Below are 22432 nucleotides of genomic sequence, written 5' to 3' on the forward strand. Positions count from 1 at the left end.
CCCGCGTGTCTCCGTGTCCCTGCGCCGCAGCCCCCGGGGGCAGACCGCTGGCAGGAGCCCACCGGCCGCCCTGCTCGTGACGGGTGCCTTGGGGGTGGGGACTCTGGCCGCTCCCGTGACGGTTCCCCGGGCCTTCGCGCGGGCCTAGGCTTGGCTGAGACTGGAGGTGGCGCCACGGTCCCCACGGACTCGGAACGAGTTGGAGACCACGACGGTGCGCCCCACGAGCGGCACCGCTGGGGCCTTCGCGCGGCAAATGCGAGGAAAGGCCCCCGTCCTGGGCGACCCGGCATTTGGGCTGCGGCCTCTGCCCGGCCCTGCCCTGCGCGACACTGTCAGCCGGCGAGATCAGCGTGCCGGCGGCGTCGGGGCTGCCACCGCTGCAGGATCTTCGGAGACCCGCTTCCGCCCCCGGGCCCCCCCACGCCTCCAGACACCGCCCCCGCCCCTCCCCCGCACTCGGCCCCCACACCCTTCTCGGCCCCCCCGTCCGGCCCCCCCCACGCACCCGGGCTCCTCCCCCGCGCCCCTCCCCTCGCCCTAGGCCCCGTCCCCGCGCCCTAGGCCCCGTCCCCGCGCCCTAGGCCCCGTCCCCGCGCCCGGACCCCACCCCCTCTCACGCACCCGGCCTCCCCCCGCCCTCCACCCCAGGCCCCTCCCACTCGCCGATCCCGCCCACCCCTCCTGCGCCACTCCGACGCGTCCGGACCCCACCCCACCCCCAGCTCAAGCCCCGCCCCCAGGCCCTGCTCCCGCCCCGGGCTCAGACTCCGCCCCCTCTCCGCCGGGCTTCCGCAGCTTCGGCCCCGTCAGGTCGGCGGCGCGTTCCAGCGCGTTCTTCAGCTCGTGCTCCGCGCGCGCCTGCGCTCTCCCGAGCGCGGCAACTTCTCCGCGCGGGCTATTTTGGCGGCTAGCGCGCTCCGTAGCGGAGGCTGCTAGCAGGGTCGGAGGTCGCGGGGCGGGGCCAGCATCGGTTGCTGCCGGGCGCGCACCTACGTCTCCTCAGCCTTCATCCGTGAGCCGTCCTCCTTCATCTATCATGGAGCTGCGCGATGGGTCGTCTGCAGGCGGTGCCGAAGACGAGGCTCCCGCCTGCGGAACCGCCCTGGAAGCCTTCGGCGAGAGCGCGGAGAGCCGCGCGCTGCTGGGCCGCCTGCGGGCGGTGCACGGCGACCTCGCGGCCCGGGAGGTGGTGGAGCAGAGGTTCCGCGGTGCGTGCGGCTGAGGGGAGGCTGCGGGGGCGGAGGGATGGTGCGGGGGGCTGCAGGGCGGTGGCTGCAGGGGCTGTGGCCGCTGCGGGGCGGCGGCTGCTGGGTGGGGGCTGCTGCGGGGCGGGGGCCGCGGCCGCCCGTCCTGAGCAGCAGCCCGGCGCGGGCCTGTGAGACAGCTGCGTGGATAGGCGGCCGGCGAGGGGAGCGGGGAAGCGGAGCGCACGCCCCCTGCAGATAAAGGCTGCCTGGGCGGGGAAGGGGCTCCATCCTGGGAACGCCCCTAGAGCTGTTGACGCGGCCGCGCACACGTGGGTCAGGTGGCTGCCTCCGCAGGCCCTGCAGGCTCGTGGATAACGCGCCTACTAGGTTGCTTGGTTAGTCTAAATTCCGCAAGTGTAGGCAGAGCCTTACGGTTTTCTATGAGGGGTAGTTTTCAAACAAGTCCTTAGGATCTCGTTGTTAGATAGTTACGTAGGATTTTGAAATTCAGTAAAACCGTTTTGGTGAATCCTTTTAGCTAAAGAAGTCTTTACATGAATTTGTCATCCTTGCTTTGCATTGACAGCGCTCTTATTTTAGGAAGGAGGCACGGTGGTGGGCCCAGTGCGAAGAGTGTAGGCTTTGGGTTTGAATCCTGGCTATTTACTAGATTGCCCTGTCTCAGCTTTCTCAGCTGCGAACTGGGGTTAGTGTTAACAGTAGCTCCTGCACGGAAGTGTTCTGAGGGTGAGGTGAGTATCCAGGGACCCCTCATCCTGGGAAGTGGCCAGTGTGGTCAAATATATCTGGAGGTGTGTGGCAGGTGAGAACTATACAGGTAAAGAGGTTGGTCGGACTGGAAGTAGTTTCAGCTGCTGGTAGGAGTAGACGGCAGGTGGCCTGGGGCCAAAGAGGTCGTGACATCATGGATTTGAAGAGTTGGCGACGGTGGGGAAGGGCACAGTGCCTGGTATGTTTGGCAGTGGAGCATGAAATTCGTGGAAGGGGCGTGTGTTTGACAAGGGGAGCACTGAGCTTGGCTCCCAGCAGGGGAAACGCAGGCAGAGTAGAGTGAATAGACGAGGAGGAGACCCTGTTAAATGGAGGAAGGGTTCAGAGGAGGTGGGAGAAGTGGACCCAAGAGGAAGGTGTGTCCGGAAAGCAAAGAGCAGGAGGCCACGCCACGCAACCCTCAGGAGTCTGGAGGCAGGTGGGCGCTCACCCTTGGTAGCTTGTATGGCATCTGTCAGCGACAGAGGAGGTGTGCTCCTGGAGCTGCATGGGCTGGGGAAGAGGAGGAAATATCCTGGGGAAGTTAGGGGAAAAAAGAAAGATTTCGGAGGCTCACGTGCATATTTGGTTTAGTGATGATTAATTGTCATGTTGTTTTTATTTTTAGTAATAATGGACAAATACCAGGAACAGCCTCACCTGTTGGACCCACACCTTGGTAAGAACAGAAGCTGATTATTTTGTTTGTTCAATTACAGATGACCACGAAGGCCTTGGTGTATGGTGCTAGCACATTTGTGTGTGTTTTGCCAGCAGAAGGAGTCAGGATAAAGTGCCAGGATATGCCCCTGTCTTATTTACTTGCAGGGTGTGGCCGGTTGGTTTTAACTGACCTGTGGTAGTTGCTTGAGTTCTAGATGTCAGTATAGGAAGATGTGTTGGAGCTACTTTCTTCCTCACTGCTATTTAAAGAACAAATCTTTTGCTCATCTGTGTGTTTTAATCTTTTTACATCTGGGCACTTGTTGCTTTTTGATAATAGTCCCATAGGGCCAACTACTTTGCATGGGTCACCGTTTAATCCTCACAGCAGATAAAAAGAGCATCTCTGGTCATCTCCACTTTAGAGGTGGATACACTGAGGCTTGGATTCTTTCTTTAGTATAAGGGAAGTGATTTTTTTGTTTCTCATTATTTTCTTTATTTTTGACCTGTTTCATACGGATTAAAATTTTTTATTTTTCTACCTACAAAAGTAACACATGCTCCTGGCATGAACTTGGGAAGGAGGAAGGTATTAATGGTAACTCAATTGAGACACAGCATGAGTTGGGGCTAGGTGCATGTGCCTGGGGCCAGACCACCTGGGACCACGTCCCAGCTCCACCACTCAGTCATTGAGCTGCTCTGTGCCTTAGTTTCCTCCCGGGTAAAACAGGGCAGTGAGCACTGTCTGCCTTATTGGGTGTTGAAACCTGGGTGTGAGGACTAAGGGTGACCTTTTAGTGTGCACACATGTGCCTCTTGAAAAGTGGGTGGGTGCTGTGAGTGCTTTTTTTTTTCCCCTTCAGGTAGCAGGTTTTGTAGAAGGAGAGCTTTTTGAGCTCTCATCTGTCTCAGGCAGAACAAACTCATTTTCATAATTGGTTGATAGCCTGGCTGGGTGGAGATGGAAGGTATGGTTCCATTGTATTCCTGTGTCCAGTATTACCAAACCTATGTCGGAGGGTTTTCTTTTTCAGGAGCCTTTTTTTTCCCTGGAAAGTTTCTAGGACCTGAGTTTTCATGAGGATATGACTTGCTCTAGGCCTTTTTTCCCCCCTCATGCTGAATATTAGCCAGACAATTCTAGGCTAAAGACAGTCCTTCAGAACAGAGGACTTTGCTTCTCTTGTGTTTTTGATCATTTTTCTGCTTCTGCTTTCTCTTTCTGCTGTGCCTGTGAATTGGATGCTGAATTTCTGGGAGTGATCCCAAGGTCTCCTTTGCTTTTCTCTTATTGCTGTTCTGTCAGTTTCTTTGTTTTGCACATAGAAGATGATGACCTTAAATTTATTTTGACAATTGTTTCTGCTGTCTAAGAGCTCTTGTCCTTGGTTTGGTATTTTTCAAAATTGTGGTACAAGGTGGTTAGGTGGGCTGGGTTTTCCTGCCTGTGGGGCACATGCCTGGCTGTTGGGTCCTGAGGGCCTCCTGGTCCAGAATGCTGAAGCCAGCCCCTCTGACTCCCTCTCTGGTTGGCACTGCTCGGCTGTTGGTCGAGTCTGACTTGCCCCTCTGAGCCTCTCGGGCTTCCCTCTCCAGAGCAGTACTGTCTAGTTGAGTTTTGTGCAGTGAACGTTCTAGATCTGTGCTGTCTAGTGAGGTTGACACTAGCCACATGGCTGTTTGAGCACTTGCAGTATGGCTAGTGTGACTGAGGAACTGATTTTTAAATTTCATTTGTTTTAAGTTTACAAAACCAGTGTGGCTAGTGGCTGTGGAGTTCTCTGCTCTGCAGTAAATCTCTAGTCTCTGCCAGGATGAGAAGGGGCTATGTGGACCACCCTGTCTGTGTTCTGCCCTTGGCTGTCCCTGGTGCTTCAGATCTCTGGGCTTGGCTGTGCTGCTCCTCAGCCACTGTGAGCCTTTCTGCTGCCTTCTAGCTTCCTGGCCACTGTTGATGTCTCTTGGTTATTGTTTTTTCTCTCTGTCCTGGATTTATATCTTTATTTCTCTATGGCTGTTGTACTGGGGCTTCGGGGGAAGCTGAGCTAAACATATGGTTTAATTTGCTGTGAATGGTAGAGGTCTGCTTTTCTGGTCTTCTGTTCTTGTGTTCTTGTCTGTTCCCCAAATTCTCTTCTTTCCTGTGGGATCAGCTTTACCGTATAATTTGGGGTTTTCTTTGCGGGGCTGGCTGGTATAGTAATCGAATCCTGGACATTGGTGTTATCAGCACTATGCTGTAACCAGCTCATCTAACCGGCCAGCTAATGTGGTCTTTTCACATTGCTGGTTCTTTCCATATTTAAGACGAATAAATATGGATGGGCTCCTTTACTTTTTTTTTTGTAAATTGAAGGGTTCCATATAGACTTTTTTTTTTTTGGATCTGAACCTTTGACCTTTATGTTCTAACACCACATGCTAACCAACTGAGCTAGCCAGATGGACTTTTCCCGAATGGGATTCTGGTTGGCAGTTCTGTGTAGGGCAGTGTGGTGAATTAATGGGCAGATTTCCTTTGAGATTGAGTGAGTTGGTGAGAGTGTTCTCTCTCATTGAGGATGTTTCAGATGCAGAATGAAGGCGGCCTTTGCTTAGGCATTCCCTTCTCCCTCCAGAGAAGCCCTCACTTACCCTAAACATTTGCTAGTGTACAGAGGTGAGCGTGAGTGTGGGGCCCCTCCTGCTTTGGGCCCCACTGCACCTGCCAACTCTGAGCGTAGAGTCCAAGTGAGACATTCATGCTGTGGGCTTCTCTGTTTGTTTAATCTGGAGCTGACCCCTCTCATCTGCCCTCCTCCCAGAAGTCTTTAAAACCATTCTCTTCGCATTCTTTCCACTATTTAGGATTTTGCCCTTTTTTGTAATGGTGCTTTTATTTCTCTGGGTTCCCAGGGGCAATGGGAGGCAGATGTGTGTGTCCAGTTTTGCAGTCTTGCAAGTAGCCCAATAAACATCCTTAACCCACATTGTTGTGCAGTTGTCTGAGTATTTTGTTAGAGTAGTATTCTGGATGTGGAAGTGCTGGGCCTTTGATACTTATGTTGAATTTAATTTATACTTCAGAAAGTTTGTGTAAAAGTGGAATTAAAACATAATAATTTTTCCGTGAACTTTTGGAAGACCCTTCGTATTTCCATCAGTAGTCTGTGAAAGTATCCTTTCCTTTATATCCTTGCCAAGACTGGATTTGAATTTTTGAAACCTTTCTCAACGTAACATAAAGTTGCCTTTCAAAGGGAAAAAAGGTATAACTTTTTTTGTTGTTTGCATTTTGTTGTTTTTTAGTGAGGGTGAACTACTTTTTACACTTATTGTTAAATTTGCATGGTAGTTCTCCTTTGTGAATTGTCCATTCATATCCATTCACTCTTTCATTTATTTATTTATTTATTTTTATTAAATCATAATTTATACATATTTTTGGGATTCAGTGTTGACATATGTTGGTCAAATCAATATTACTAGTATGTATATGGTTTCAAATTGTACTTATTCTGTATGTCCCTTTCCAATCTCTCCTTATCCCCTTCTCCCTCCCCCCTCCCACCACTGATAATCCTAGATTTCTTCTCTCCCTCTGAATAGTAATGGTTACTCTGTTGATTTGCTGCTTAGATGATCTGTCCAGTGCTGAAAGGTGTGTTCAGGTCCCCCAATATTATCATAGAGCAGATGCATCTTCTGTCACTCTGGAATGGGCTTTGTGGAAAGAGACATTGTATTCTTTTCTTTGGTCTCTGCTGGTTACTCTCCTTGTGTCAATGCACTCCAGTGGCTAGCGGACCATCTGCGTGGTGGTTGTGATATCTAGCCACTTTTGCTGCAGCCGTGGTTACTGTGGTGGCTGTGGTGGGCCACCCACATGGAGGTGATGTTTTTGGCATGCTCCTTGGTGCTGATGGTGTGCCTGGTTCTGGGCAGGGGTGTCCGGTCCCCAGCTCCATGTCATGGGCCCTGAGATGCTGGCCACATCCCTGGGTGTGGGCAGGTGGCTCCATGCCCCAGGCCCTCGGGTGGGGCCCTGAGGTGCTGGTGGTGTGCCTGGATGTGGGAGTGGGGGTCTGGTCCCTGGCTTGATGCCCTGGGCCCCCGGGTGGGGCCCTCAGGTGCTGGCAGTGTGCCTGGATGTGGGAGTGGGGTCCAGTCTGCCACTGCAAGCCTCAGGTCCCTGTGTGGGCTGTCAGGTGCTGGCGGTGTTTGTGGTTATGGGAGGGTGGTCCAGTCCTCAGCTCCATGCCTCAGGTTCCCTGGTGGCCCTGATGTGCTGGTGGTGTGCCTGGGCTGGAACTAATTTTTTGTCCTTTGCTTACTTCTAAAATGGGAACTTCCTGTGAGAACCAGTATCTGAGCTGTGTTGTTGAGCGGGGCCCTCAGGTGCTGGCTGTGTCCCTGGGTGTGGGTGGGGGTGTCCGGTCCCTGGCTCCATGCCTCAGGCCCCCAGGTGGGGCCCTCAGGTGCTGGCAGTGTGCCTGGATGTGGGAGTGGGGTCCGGTCTGCTGCTCAAAGCCTCAGGTCCCTGGGTGGGCCCTGAGGTGCTGGCGGTGTTTGTGGTTGTGGGAGGGTGGTCCAGTCTCCAGATCCATGCCTCAGGTTCCCTGGCGGCCCCAACGTGCTGGTGGTGTGCCTGGGCTGGAACTAATTTTTGTCCTTTGCTTACTTCTTTTTTTTTTTTTTTTTCCCCCCGTGACTGGCACTCAGCCAGTGAGTGCACCGGTCATTCCTATATAGGATCCGAACCCGCGGCGGGAGCGTCGCCGCGCTCCTAGCGCAGCACGCTACCGAGTGCGCCACAGGCTCGGCCTTTTGCTTACTTCTAAAACGGGAACTTCCTGTGGGAACCAGTATTTAAGCTGTGTTGTTGAGCTAAATTGCTGTTTTGCTGCTGTTTCTTTAGGGAAGACTTTTTGTGCACCTTAGGGTTTAATCGTTGACCTAATGGTTGACCTTATAGGTACTTCCGACTCTCCAGAGACTGGGTGCATGTGGGTTGTGTAGAAACTCTGATGTGGATCTGAATCTCTTCATCAAACTGCACCCCATGCAATTCTGCATTCCTGACCCATCTCCTCTGAGTGGTCCTGCGCCGATTGGGGGGCAGATTGGCTGTCCTCGCTGTGTCCCAGTGTTCTCCCGGTGGGCTCATCTCCCCCATCACCTGTGCTCCAAACACTTCCCCTGGGGCTGGCCCTGTGCTGGTCCCTTGCAGTGACTCACCGGCCTCTGAATGGCTCCCCTTTTTTCAGCTGTTCTGGTTCCTTGCTCCTGCGTGGGTCCACGGGAACCCTTTTAGTGATCTTGCTGTCCTGGGGGCCACCAAGGCCCTCTTCTCCCCTGCTGCCTCCAAGCAACTCTATTTGTAGGGCACAGCTGTGGCTCCTGCCGGCTCCTGCCGGCTCCTGCTCGCTCCTGCTCCATGCGCTCAGCAGTTCCATCCTTAAAGCGGCCGCCGCCTGAGATACTCCGGGCAGTATTTTCTTTCTCTCATCGTGGCTTCTCCCCCTTCATGAACTCCGTAGGTCTCTCCTCCTCTTTCCCCGAGCTCCAGTGACCCCAGCTTGTTACATTTTTATAGTTGTAAATTTGTTGATTTGTGGGAGAGAGTGATGCTGGGGACAGTCTATTCCACCGTCTTGATCGGAATTCCCATATCAATTCACTCTTGATATTTTTGCCTTGTTCTGAATGATTTTTTTTAACCACTCAACTAATTTAATTATCACAATAACCTCAAAATACCTGTGGAAGCTCAGTTATTACTAACTACATTTTACAGATCAGGAAACTGAAGTACAGTTGAGAGGTTAAGTAACTTGCCCCATGGCACACAGCTAGTAAGTGTTTTAGCCAAAATTTAAATCCAGAGAGTCCACTGCAGACCCTCATGCTTTGTATCTGTGTCATACTGAAGAGGTTGAAAAAATCTACAAGTTCTCAAAGGCTCTTTTAAACAAGTGGTTTAAAAATCCTCAATTCTGGGGCCGGCCCCGTGGCTCACTCGGGAGAGTGCGGTGCTGGGAGCGCAGTGGCACTGGGAGCACCGCGGCCGCAGGTTCGGATCCTGTATAGGGATGGCCGGTGCGCTCACTGGCTGACCAGTCACCAAAAAAAAAAAAAAAAAAAAAAAAATCCTCAATTCTGGACTCTATAATTCATTAGGATCAACTTTGTCTTCCCTCCCCTAGAGAAACTTGCGGGCCTCCTGAGAGAGATTGAAGATGGGTGTCCCTGGGAGAGGGCCAGCTGAAGGGAAAACTACCCTGATGTCTGGCTGAAAGGCTATCTGTGCTGGATGGGGTGGTAGGGCAGTGGGCTCCCTGGGCCACAGCTCATTGTAGGTCTCGGTTTCATATCAGTTCCCATTTGTGAGTGCTGGTCCACAGGAAACAGATGTGGGAACTGCTCGAGGTGAAGGGTAGTATTTTCATCTCTTTAAGTAATGACCTTGGACCTGTAGTTATGCCTTTATTCTTGCCAGAACTCCTGTCCATAGTGGATCATGGAATAGTAACACTTACTGTGAGCTGCTTAGAATGCCTTGAGTGATTTTTAGAGTACATCATTTTCTGGAAAATAGGTCTATTGTAGAAAAAGGAAACAACGGTCATAGTTGCTGGTCCTTTGTCATATGTTCTCCAAATTTCATGCTTTTGCTTTTTCCTTTTAACATGAGTGGTGTATTTCTTTTTTTTTGGTGACTGGCAGGCAAAGGGAACCAAACCCTTGACCTTGGTGTTACAAGGTGGCGCTCTAATCAACTGAACTAATTGGCCATTGCCATGTGGTGTATTTTATCTCCTGAAGATTTAAAAATATTTAGATTGTCAAAATGATCAGTCTCTTCCTTTGTGTTTGGCCCTTTGGTAGAATGCTTAGAAAGCTTATTTTTCCTAATCAGTTATGTAAGTCTCATTTATTGAATGATCCAGCAGCCCTTCTTCCTGTTTGAAATGCCATTTTAAATCTGTATTAAATACTCAAATATATTAGCCTTGGTTTTTAGACTTTCTATTCCTCTATTTGTATGTTCTTTTTTTCTGTGCCATTTTGTTTTATGTTAGTTGCTTTATAATATATCTTGTCTAGCATCTGACTCTATTGTTTTCTTGACTATTTTCTAGCCTTTTCACTTATGCAGATGAACTTCAGAATTATTTTATCACACTCAAACCCTATCTTTGGAATTCTGTTAAATTCACAAATTTATGTAGGGGGTATGTCTTTACAGATTTAATTTTTGTACCTAAGAAAATGGTATTATGTCTCTCCAGATTTCTTGTGTACCTCAATAAAGTTTGGTAATTTTTTTTAGAAGATTCCTGAAAACATTTTTTAAAATTTATTTCTAGGTGTGTCTTGTTTTTTTATTGCTCTTATGAAACTATCTTTGTTATGTGCTCTAACTGGTTATTGCTGGTGTTCAGCAAAAATATGTTTTGTATGCTTATTTGGTCAATGGCAACACTGTAATAGAATATATATTCGTATACACATATTAAAATAATACTTTCTTGGGGTGCAGTTTACATACCCTAGAGTTCACTCCTTTAAGTATACACTTCAGTGTTCTTTGTGTATCACAGTTGTGCAGCCATCACCACAATCTAACAGCATTTTCATCACCCCCAAAAGAAACCCTGTACCTATTAACAGTTACTCCATTTCCCCTCTTCTCCCAGTCCCTAGCAACCACTGTTCAGTATTTTCTGTCTCTCTGAATTTGTGTATTCCCACCATTTCATATAATGGAGTCATATAATATGGTCTTTTGGACCGGCTTCTTTCACTTTGCATCATGTTTTCAAGGTTCATTGTGTAATGAAATATTTCAGTAGGTTTTCATTTTTTTAATTAGGTAAATAATTACATAATTTGTAAGTAATACTAACTTGATCTTTTTATCCATGGTTATATATTTTTCATTCTTTAAAAAAATTTTAAAATAAACTCGAGGAATAATTTACCTACAATAAAACGCACCCATTTAAGAATATAGTTTGAATTTTGATAATTGTATGCACCCCACCACTATCAAGATCCAGAACATTTCTGTCACCCTAAGTAGTTACCTTATGTCCCTTTGAAGTCAGCCCCTGTCACCCTGGCCCCGGGCAACCACTGATCTGCTTTATATTAGTATCAATTGGTTTTAATGTGTCCTAGAATCATTCAGTATGTGTCCTTTACCATCTGGCTTCTTTTGTTAAAATAGTATTTCTGAGACTCATCCCTGTTGCTGCGTGTATCAGTGATTTATTCCTTTTCCTTTGTGTTGATAAACCACAGTTTATCCTTTCACCTGTTGATGGACATTAGAGTTGTCTCCAGTTTTTGGCTATTATTAATAATGCTGCTGTGAACATTCATGTACAAGTCTTGGGTAGACATATGTTTTCATTTCTCTGGGGTAAATAAAGAGTGGAGTTGCTGGGTTGTACAGTAAGTGTATGTACTGTTTCCATAAAGATTGTATCATTTTATGTTTCTACCAACAGGGTTTGAGAATTCTAGCTGCTCTGCATCCTCTTCCACACTTACTCTTGTCAGTCTTTCTGATTTTAGTGGTGTTTAATGGTACCTCATTGTAGTTTTACTCTGCATTTCCTAGATGCGAATTGCAATTATTTTACATGTATTAAGTCTTATGGCCCAGCATATGTTTTGTTGAATGCTTCATGTGTACTTGAGAAAAATGTCTATTCTGTTGTTGGGTAGATTGTTCTATAAATGTTGCTTCAGTAAGGTGGTTGATAGTGCTGTTTAGTTTTTTATAGCCTTACTGATTTTCTGTTCCTTTGTTCTATCATTTCCTGAGACAGGAGTATTGAAATCTTCAACAATTTCTCCTTTCAGTTCTCTCAGTTTTTGCTTTGTTTATTTTGAAGCGATAAAATACGGTGTATGCACTTAAAGGATTAAATCATGATGAATTGATCCTTTTATCATTTCGAATTGTCTTCTTTATCTCTGGTAATATTACGTGTTTTGAAGTCTAGTTTGTCTGATATTAATATAGCCACTCCAGCTCTCTTATGGTTAGTGATTGCTTGGTATGTCTTTTCCTTCCTTTTAACTTTTAAGTTAGCTATGTTTTTATTTTTATTATTTTTTTATTTTTTGGCTGCTGGCTGTGAAGGGGATCCAGACCCTTAGTGTTGTTTTTATTTTTAAAGTGCATTTCATGTAGATAGACTATAGTTGGGTCTTCCTGTTCTAAAACTAGTTTGGCAAACCTTGCCTTTTAGGCCATTTTTATTTAATATAGTTATCCATATGAGTGTGTTTAAATCTACTTTTTTGCTATTTGCTTTCTTTTTGTCCTGTTTTTTGTTTCTTTACTGTTTACCTACCTTCTTTTGTATTAATTGAGCACTTTTTGGCATTCTGTCTATGCTGTTGGCTCATTAGCTATTCCTTTGGGTTTTTTTTTTTTAGTGATTGCTCTAGGATTTACAGCATGTATCCTCAGCTTACAACAGGATTCTTCCATTTCTTTCTCCTGTTACTTGTGCTATCTCTGCCATACATTTGACTTCTATCTATGTTGTAATTTTTGCTTTATGCACTCAATTATCTTGCAAATAAATTGAAAATGAGAAAAAAATCCTTAATATTTAGCTATGTATTTACCATTTCCAGCTTTATTTTTTGTTTTGTATAGATCGCTGGCTGGCTATTAGCTTAATTGGTTAGAGCACAGTGTTATAAACACCAAGGTTCAGATCCCTGACCTGGCCAGTCACCAAAAAACAACAACAAAAAATTTATAGATTGCAGTTTCCATATGGTGTTATTTGTTTGCTGCTTAAAAAATTTACTTTAACATTTCTTCTGGTATAGATTATTGATGATGATGTTTTTATTACTGTGTCTTACACTGATCTTTTTTTTTTTGCAGTGTTTAATTTGCTGTTAATCCCATTTAGTTAAGTTTTCATTGTAGATCTTGTTTTTTCCAGCTTTTGAAGTTCTGGTTTTTTTAAATGTATTCCATTTCTTGCCTCATATCATTCGTGTTTTCTTTGACATCCTCGAGTGTATTTGTAGTGTTTGTAGTACCTCTTTTAAAGTTTGTATCTATTTATTGTACCATCTTTGTTATTTTTGCTTATAAACCTACTGGTTTTTCTCCTGTTAGGGGTCACAGTAATTTTAGACAGTTACATGTTTAGTAATTTTTGAGTGGTTTTGGTCGTTTTAATTATTATGTTGTTTTTAATTTTTTTGTCTTTAAAGAGTGTCGAAGTTTGGCAGTCAGTTAAGTTACTTGTGGTCGTGATTCAGCCAAAGACTTGGGGCCTCTGTGTAGACGTCTGGAGCTGATTCTCTGCCTAGCTTCTCTTCTTTAGTATCTTGCCCTGCACATTTCGGCCGACTCAATCTTCTTGAACTCCATGCTCTCTCTTCGTTGTGCTTTGCTTGAATGCCCCTCTCCGTGTACTGAGTTCTAAAAATTGCCACCCAGCAGATAGTGTGGGCAGCTGTAAAGCTCTATGGGTTTGTTACCCTCTTTCAGGATCACAGGCATGTTCCAGTGTCTGAAAATAGTAGTTTCATATATTTTGTTCAGTTTTCTAATTGTTGATGGTAGCATGGCAAATTTCATATCAGTTATTCCTTTCTAACTGGAAGAGGAAATCCTTTTTTTTTTTTTTCTTATTACACTGGTTAGAACTGAATTATTGTTAAATCATAGTAGTTGTAGCAGGTATCTTCTGTAAAGGATGGTACTAGATATTAATTTGAGATAGAATAATTTTTTGACAAGGTAAGAGTATTTTCCCCTACATTTTAAAAGTGGGAATGAATGTTTTGTTAACTCTAATGCCCTTTCAGAAACTCTTAAGATGAACATGTATTTTTCCCTTTTGCTCTATTGATACTTGGGTTATGTAGGTTTACTAATACTGAACCATTCTTACATTTCTAAATAAACTCTTTTTAATTTTGCTACATTGTTTTAATGTCATGTTGATGTTAAATTTTACAACAGGTGTTTGATATGTTTTTCCCTAGAATGGATGATGAACTTGTTGTTGGACATGGTGCAAGATAAGACATCTCCAACTGCCCTTGTACATCTGGCTTTTAAATTTCTTTACATCATCACCAAGGTAACAGTTATGGAGTACTATCCCATTGACAGACACTTTCTTAATATACTTGGTCCCAAAGTTACCCTCCAAAATGTTATTTCTTAGTTGGTTCTCAGAGAAATTGTGGGTTTCATTTTCTCTCTTTCAACTGTATGTTTGGGATTGGATCTTGGTGATCCAGGGGGTCCTTTGGCTGAAACGATGTCCAAGATATGTAGTGTCTTGCATTTAAATAGATTAAAGCACTGCCTAGCTGGGAAGGGAATGGAGGTGGGGAGGGAGTATGACTAAATCAGTAAAGTTTCTTGCAAGTAAAAAGCATAACAAAATTGGTGGAAGTGGAGTTTTTCAGACCTTAATGTGTAGATGAATTTCCTGGGGATCTTGATATACTGCAGATTTTGAGTGAGTAGGTTTGTGGTGGAGCCTAATATTCTGCTGTTCTCACCAGCTTCTGGGGGAGACTTACTGCTTGCAGTTTTGACCATGGGAGTGACTCAAAGCCATTTAAGGGGGAGTTTGTGGTTCTTAAGGACTATACATTGCAATATTCTTGCTGTATGGTGAGGAGAGGCCCTTGGCCAATGAGAGAACACCATGGGTCGGTTGCCCGGTGGACACATTTCTCTGCACCTCAGGTGTTCGAGTGTAGGATTCCTCCTGAAGGTGTGGGGTTGCTGCATTTCATGGAAGTGTTAATGAGTTTGGGGACCTTTAAGGTTCTTGGGGACTTGTTCCTCATAAATGCCAGAGGACAGTTGCATAAACAAGGTAGAAGCAAAATTTAGTTTGTAACATGTCTGTATATCTGATGAGCCACATTTAAGATTTGTTAGTCAGGTTGGGACAGATCATATTTAATGACTGAAATTATTTAAGAAACAAAGATAGCTTCTTGTTACTTTAGTCTTACTGAGCTGTATCATGGTAACATGACATGGTTGTCTTTGATCCCTAGGTGGCACAGGTGGTGATTTTTGACCAGAGAGGGAAAAGATAATTTTGCTACTCCTTCAGTATTTTCTAATTATATAATAATTCAGTGTCTTTATTTGGTAGGTTCGAGGATATAAAGTATTTCTTCGTTTATTTCCTCATGAAGTGGCCGACGTGGAGCGTGTGTTAGATATGGTCACAAGTCAGAACCCAAAAGACCACGAGGTGAGTGTTCCTGCTCCTGCCGGCCTCTCCTGCTCGTCTGGCCTCCCTGTTTGCTGTGCTCTTGCGCTGGCAACTTCACTGTCCTATTTCCTTCAGTTTCATCTTACTGTGTTGTTATGTATCACCCCCTTCTTCTCTTTTATCCTTTTGCTTTCCCTTTACTTTTTACACGTTACTTTAAGTTATTTTTTTAAAAAATACGATTAAGTCCTTTATATAGATAAAATATGACTAGGTACAGTTTGATGATAAATCTGTCACAGTACATGTTCTTTTTTCACTTGATGTGTATTTGTGTTGAGGGCTCCTAAGACCACCCCAGGTTCGATGATTCTCTAGAAGGAGCACTCACAGGACTGGGCATGTACTTGTCCTTTTGGCTGTGATTCATTACAGCAAAAAGATACAAATCAGCAAAGGGAAAAGGTGTTTGGAGTGAAGTCTGGGGGTAACCAGGCATGAGATTTCAGGATCTCCTCTTGGTGGAGACACACAGGGCACATGTAATTCCCTCAGCAGTGAGTTGTGATGACATGTGGGAAGTGTTGTCTACCAGGAAAGCACATTTGAGACCCAGTGCCCAGGGTTTTATTGGCGGCTGATCAGATAGGCGTCTCTGCCTGGCACATGCCAAGATTCCAGACCCCCGGAGGAAAGCAGGTGCTCAGCATAAAGCACACGGTTTGTACAAACGTCTAGGCCCAGTGAGTCACCCTTATCAGTTGGGGCTTGGTGGGAACTCTCTGAAATCCAAATTCCCTGACACCAGCCAAGGGTCGGCCTTGCCAGCAGCCTTTCTGAGGACAGCAGTGAGGCCCACAGGTGAGCTCTTTTCTGCATGGTGTGTGTTCAGAAGAGCGCACAGTTGGTAACTGTGTGAGTCCATGCATTGTCTCGACGTGAATGTGCCTGATCACAGTTGAAGACTTGGGTGAGCATTTCCCGTTGTCTGTCTGTGCTTGATGCTTTCTTTCCCTAGCACTTCTGACGCCCCGTGGAATGACTGCAGGGCCAAATTGAATCTTGTTCTGTTGTTTTCTAGAAATAAGGTCACTCCTTCCTTACTGGAGGCTGAGCATTTTTCTTTATTCTTAGGTCTTCTCTTTTTTATCTGCTTTTCGCTTTCTCCAAAGATGATTTGCATGTTGAAAGGGGCTAGTGAAGAGCAGCCATTGTACACATGTTTTGTGATTTTTTTTCTTTGTTTGCTTTAATGTTTCTTTTGTCAGCCAAGTTAGTCAGCTGAGTTGTGACAGTGTACGTGAGTGGTGGGGACACTGGGAGGGATGTGGGGGAGCCAGTGGAAGGTCTGCATCCCTGGCTCTGAGGTTGATGTCCTTTGAAGGGCCTGCAGTGGGCACTGGGTGGGCAGGGAGGCCAACAAGATGGTGGTGGAACGTGGCCAGTTACCTCTGTCTTTTATATGGGAATCATTCTTACTGTTTTAACTTTGTAGACTTGGGAAACCCGCTACATGCTTTTATTATGGCTGTCCGTGACCTGCCTGATCCCTTTTGACTTCTCACGCCTTGACGGGAACCTCCTCACCCAACCCGGGCAAACACGAATGCCCATAATGGACCGTATTCTCCAAATAGCAGAGGTAAGTATACCATGCCAAATGATTAGCTGCTAATTAGTGTTCTCTTTCGTGCTCATGCTGTCTTAATATTAGAGTTAAATTAGGTAAGCTTTTGATATTTATATATTTTTTCAACTGCTACTATTGTTTTTCAGTGAGGTAAAATCCCACTTCATAACCTATTTTGGAATTCTGATAATTCTTGAAGAGGTTTGGATGAACTACATTAGCAAGTCTCATCTCTTTGTAGGTAATGCAAATGAGCATAGTAGAGACATATAAGAAGTTTGAGGAGCACTAGTTAGAGAAAGTAAGGATCCATTTTACATTTAATTTTTAATATTATGCAAATAATACATGGCCATTGTAGGAAAAACTAGAAAATAAAGACAAACGAGAAAAGTATTAAACTAAAGTCTGTCAAATTCTAATGCCAAGAGATAATACTTGTATATTTTCTTCAAACTTCTCCTGATGCAAATATTATACATATGAACATAGCTTATTGTATTAGTTTTCTGTTGCTGAGTAAATAATTACTCCAAACTCCAGTGGCTTAACACAGCACACATTTATCATTTCACACTTTGGTGGGTCAGGAGTCTGGGTGTGGCTGAGCGGAGTCCTCTGCTTCCAGCCCTCCCACGGTCTGCTGTCCAGGTTCGACTGGGGCAGGGTCCGCTTCTTAAGCTCTCAGGGTTGCAGGCAGACATCAGTTCTTGTGTGCTGGCTGTTGGATGGAGGCTGCCGTCAGCCCTTTGCCACACTGGCCACTGTAACATAGCAGCTTAGCTCATCAAAGTCAGCAGGGGAGAGAGTCTGCTGGTGAGGCAGAGCTCACGATCCTGTGCTGCCTGATCATGGAATTGACGTCTCCTCCCCTTGTCTGATCTTGTTAGACACAAATCACCAAGTACAGCCCACATGAGAGGAGGCTTTGCACAGGGTGTGAACACCAGGAGGGAGGCAGGGCTGTAGCCATCGAAGAGTCTGCCTGCCATGCTTTTTATAACAACAGTGGTCAGCACTCATTGAGTACCTGCTGTGTACTTTGCATGGAATAGCTCATTTCATTCTACTTATGAGGTGGTTAACTATTTTTACCCCCATTGAACTGAGGAGACAACAGGTACAAAATGGTTTACTTTGCTCATAAGTAGAGCGGCAGGCAGTTTGGCTCTTGAGCTTGTTCCCCTCGTAGCACTTGACACTGCCCTTCTTTGGAAGAAGGCCAAGACGTACCATTCTGTGTCCCATTTTTCCCCTTAGTGGTATATTTTGGTTGTCTTATTATGTCAATAAATAAGTGTTCCCCTCATAATCTTTAAGGGAAAGGTGCTCCATTGTACCTTACTTTTTAAAATGTTATCTTGTTGATGGACAGTTTGTTTCTACTTTTATTACAAAGAGACTGGTGATAAATAACTGTACATACCCTTTGTTTGTCTACTGAGTAGAGTGGCCAGATTAGAGAGAGTACAGTTTCTGAAGATTTGGTGCCATGTGTGTGATTGCCTTCCAGAAAGGTTGCCCCACAAAAAAAGATATTTTAAGTGTATCATTTGGGAAAAAAATTAGTTAAGATGAATATTGGAAACTCTTAATACAGGCCTCCTAAAAAAAAAAAAAAAAAAAAAAAACAAAACCTAGGTCCTCTTCAGTTTGAGTGGGGCCTCCTAACTAGCATGCATTCCAAAATGCTGGTGGATCCCATGTGCTGGTGGTCCCTGAGGCGTCCCTGGTGGATACTCCATGATTCTTTGTTACAATTGACTAACACTTGTGTTTCCGTTTTTCTGTTCTGTTTTTGCAAATGTGTTTCAAGGGGGTATGACCATACCTCTGTGTGTGTCAGGCACTTACTTGGGAGTGGATGTAGCAGTTGGCAACCACACCCATTAATTCAGGTTTCAGAATGGTTTGTGCGGCTTTGGGGCTCTTGGGGAGTTGGTATGTATGGGACTGGCTGCTGTGTGGGGTACCTGAGATTTACATCCTTGTGGCGTAATGGTGCCTGTCCTTTATCCTTTCTTGTAGTCCTACTTGGTTGTCAGTGACAAGGCCCAAGATGCAGCTGCTGTCCTCGTGTCCAAGTAAGTTCCTGTCAGCTCCTCTGTGGCTGGGTTGATTGTTGCGTGACTGGTGTGTTCTGAGAAGGTTTGTATATGTACTGTTATGTGTTATGTGTGTGTCTGTTAGTCCTCAGGTGAAGGACCTGGGGAAATCTTTGGGCTCCTCAGACTCTGTTGCTTTCTTTGAGGGAGCACACCCACTGGGCACAGAAGACATCCAAACCTGAAGTGACCACCCTCAGTGCAGGTTTGGGACACTTGAGGGGGTCACCTGACAGACGCATCCACAGGACGCAGATGTAGAACAGGTGCAGCAGGTATTCCTGGGGCATGGCCTCGCACTGGGGTGGTGGCAGTTAGGTGCCTTTGAGTATCGCCTTAGAAACAGCACATGATGTGGTCTGTGGAGATCACAAGCGGAGACTGGGTCAGTGTGGCTCGGAATAAAAGTCCCCAAACATCCTGTGTTAACTAAAAATGGCTGTGCTGCAGACAGGGGAACAGGACCAAAACAGCAGGCCTGGGGTGTCCAATAGATGCCAAAAATGCACATGAAGGCTGAGTGAGCTTGTTTTGTCAAATGTGAGAATGGAAGAGAGCAGTTTTTCTAAATTAACGTTTTGTATGACGTGATTTTAAGTATGTGTATGTTTATGTAAGTTAGAAAATTTGTTTTTTTCCCCTCTGTTGGTGAAGTTGAAAGTTGGTCATCAAACCTTTTGGTTGTTTTGAATGGGAAAATGGTCATCACCTCATTCAGGGTCACCTTGTACTCATACTTGGTGTGTGGCTGTGACTTTGCAGAGTTGCCTCCTCTGTGAAGTGGGAAGAGAAAAGCTTGATTATTTTTATTTTTATTTTTTAGTGCAGTTAGGAGCATTGACTGAGGTATTTGCAAGGGCCTTGCTAAGCTGTAGGGTAGCCTAGAGGTAAGGAGATGGCTGTTAAAAGGCATGAGAAGGACCTGGGACAAGGGAGGCCTCTTCCACCAAAGACACTTCACCTGGGAGGGAGGAACTCACTGGGCAGATGTTGTTTCCTGTTTTGCCAAGGACTTCTGTGTTTTAGAAAACAGTGTGCGAAGCACAAAATAAAACCCCCCTGTGTGTTCCAACCCCATGGCGGTGGTGGCATGTCTGGTGGGCGCCTGGGCCACCTGTGGCTGAGCTGCATGTGTTTGTCTTCTTCAGAGACTGACAGGCCTGGAGCTTCGTTGTCTTGCAGAACGTGATCATGTGTTGTGATGTATTGTTTAAACCAATACCCTGTTGGACATTTAGACTGCTGCCGTCCAAATTTGTTGTTAAAATTAACACTGTTGTAACAGTACACATAAAACTTTGTTCTGCTCTGACCAATTCCCAGGGATGAGTTCCTGCAAGTGGAATGCGCGTGTTAGGGATTTAAAGTGCAGTTATTAGAAAGGTGGAACAAGTTGAAAGTCCCCTTTTCCACATGTTTATCAGCTGGGGGTGAGGTTTCAAATAAATGTTTGTCACTTTGTTAAATAAAAAATAGTGTCTGTTTTTATTGTTACCTTTATTACCAGCAATACTGAAGGTTTGGTAGATTTAAGCTGAGCTTGACTCTGTGGAGGCTGTGCCTTGGGGACCTTGTTCACTCCCTGGGATCCTACAGGAAAGGTGACAGCTTGGGACACCCACATGGGTCAGCTGGTGAGACGCTCCAGCACCCTCTAGTGCTGGGATGAGCAAGTGTTCCGCTTGGTTAGAACCTAAGACCTGGGGACCCGGGAGAAGCTGCAGCTGTGGTGGCAGATGTGGGCTGTGTGGCCCTTGTCCCTGACTATCGTGCTAATTCCTAGTGTTTGAGAATAGGCAGGTGCTGTAATTGGAAGAGGTTGTAGAGGTACTCACTTAATCCATCTCAGCAGGGCCCCAGACTCTCTGCATGTTCTCATTTGCCTGTATGCCTCAGTCGTCTTTTGGGTGGGTGGGGGTTGTTATAAACATGGTCAGGAGTCTGAAGAGTGAGTCATGTGCCAGCATTCGTCTGCAGTTTGGTTTCGTTTTCTAACATTTCACGGAAAAGCTACTGACCTCCTTACCTGCTCTGCTCCCGGGTTTGAATGCTTTTCCCTTTACTAATGACAGCTCTGGAACTGTACCTGTTTCCCTTTAACTGTGAACTTGTAAACATCTATTGCATTTTATGTAATTCTTGATGGTGTTATATTGTTGCCAAGACATTTGGATATGAGTGCTACCTTGAAAAACTTTAGTAGAAAAATATGCCTTTGCTTTCATTGATGACATTAATTTTAAAAGTAGCTATTTTTTCTAATTATAAAGGAAGGGTATGCTCCATGTAGAAAAGTTAGAAATCTTGGAACATAGAAAATAAAGAAAAACCCATACATATGTAATTCTTTTTCTTAATTAAAAAAATTAAACTTTTTTTTATTGAAACAGTTGATTACACATATCTGTGTGCAATTTTAGTATGTACATGTGTTCTGTGTCTTTTTTCTTTTTCTGTACTATTCCATTCACTATGCAGAGCACGATCTCATCAAATTAGCATCCTGCCTTTTCACTTAATTTCACGCAACACTGATTCAGCGACTCCCTTGTATTCCATTGCGTTTACATGCTTTGATCCAGTTTGTCACTTTCTTCCTGTGAATGTGATGTGATGCCCAGCTTTGGACACAGACCTGTTGTGTTATCTAGGATTGCTTCCTGAGGATAGGACCTTGGAGGTGGACCTCTTGTGTTACAGGACACGAGGAGGTTGTTGGGTCCGCACATCTGTCGCCAGGTGGCCCTCGGGGCAGCTGTCAGCTGCTGTCCTTTGTGGGTCTCTTCTCAGGGCCTGAGTAACACTCCACCCCCACCCATGAAATGTATTGAAACATTGTGCTGGTCATTGCAGATATTTAATTGGTGTTTCACAGATCAGTGGTGAGTTGATACTTTCTCTTGTTTTAGACATTGTAAATCACCCTTTGTGATCTGACTGTTGTTATGTCAGTATGTGTGGGTTTCTTGGTGCCTATTCTCCACTAGCATGAATTTTCTCTGTGAAGGATAGTGCCGGGTTGTATTTCCCACAGGGGGTGATTGGCCTTTTATTTTCTTTTTTGGACTAAAGTTTTAATTTTAATGTCAAATCAGCAATTTTTTTCCTTTTATTTATTTAGTTATTTTTACTTTTAAGCCTGAAGCCTTAACCTATTAAGAGATTTAACAAGTAGTCATCCATATTTTTTCTACTTTTTATTGTTTAACACAATTATTAATCCATTTAGAATTATCAGTATTTAAAATAGATATAGCCTGTGATGTAATTTCTCTGAAAAAAGAAAACAGCTTAGGATTCAAAAATGTCTGAGTATGTGTGAATGATCCTGCTTGTGTAGATTTGTATTTCTATGGAATAGACATTTTTTCAATTTTTGCTTATTTGTATTTCTGGTCTTTGCTGTGAACATATTCCTCTTTTTAATGAGAAAAGTATGAACAACCTAAGTACTTAAATCTATCATGGGAGCCTTAGATTCGTGCTTTAATTGGAAGCCTGCCTTGTGCGATGTTGTTCAGGAATAGATGTTAGGCATGTTGGTGTGCACGGGCATCCTTCCTACACTACCCTGTGCCACTGACAGTGAACACAGCTGTTGTGGCTGTGTGGACTGCAGGGGAGGCAGATTTGAACTGGATCTTCAGGAAGCACAGAGTTTCCCAGAGGGAGAGACAGCGTGAGGCACAGCAGCAACAGCTGGTGGGACTTGTGCTGCCGAGTGGCCGAGTTCAGGCTCCGGCTTTCAGTCCAGTTTCCACCCTGCTGCTCACCAGTTCTGCTCCACTCCATGCCAGAGGCAGCTTCGCTCCTGGGTGTGCTGCCGGCACAGGGTGCTCAGGTTCTCCA

The 22432-nt window shown here is 45.2% G+C and overlaps 1 protein-coding gene across 4 annotated transcripts in view; it reads left to right on the forward strand.

Moving 5' to 3' along the window:
• The first annotated feature begins 993 nt into the window (after nt 1-993).
• The window catches only part of TBCD (tubulin folding cofactor D), a 193168-nt gene continuing 171729 nt past the window's right edge, over nt 994-22432 (forward strand). For all 4 annotated transcript variants that reach the window (XM_063080806.1, XM_063080807.1, XM_063080808.1 and 1 more), the window contains exons 1-6: nt 994-1211; nt 2590-2640; nt 13647-13744; nt 14786-14887; nt 16344-16490; nt 18507-18562. In XM_063080806.1, the coding sequence (XP_062936876.1) occupies nt 1040-1211; nt 2590-2640; nt 13647-13744; nt 14786-14887; nt 16344-16490; nt 18507-18562 (626 nt within the window). In that variant the 5' untranslated portion in view covers nt 994-1039. The remainder of the gene's footprint in view (nt 1212-2589; nt 2641-13646; nt 13745-14785; nt 14888-16343; nt 16491-18506; nt 18563-22432) is intronic.

This window comes from Cynocephalus volans, chromosome 16 (assembly GCF_027409185.1).
Source record: "Cynocephalus volans isolate mCynVol1 chromosome 16, mCynVol1.pri, whole genome shotgun sequence".
Classification (NCBI taxonomy): domain Eukaryota; kingdom Metazoa; phylum Chordata; class Mammalia; order Dermoptera; family Cynocephalidae; genus Cynocephalus; species Cynocephalus volans.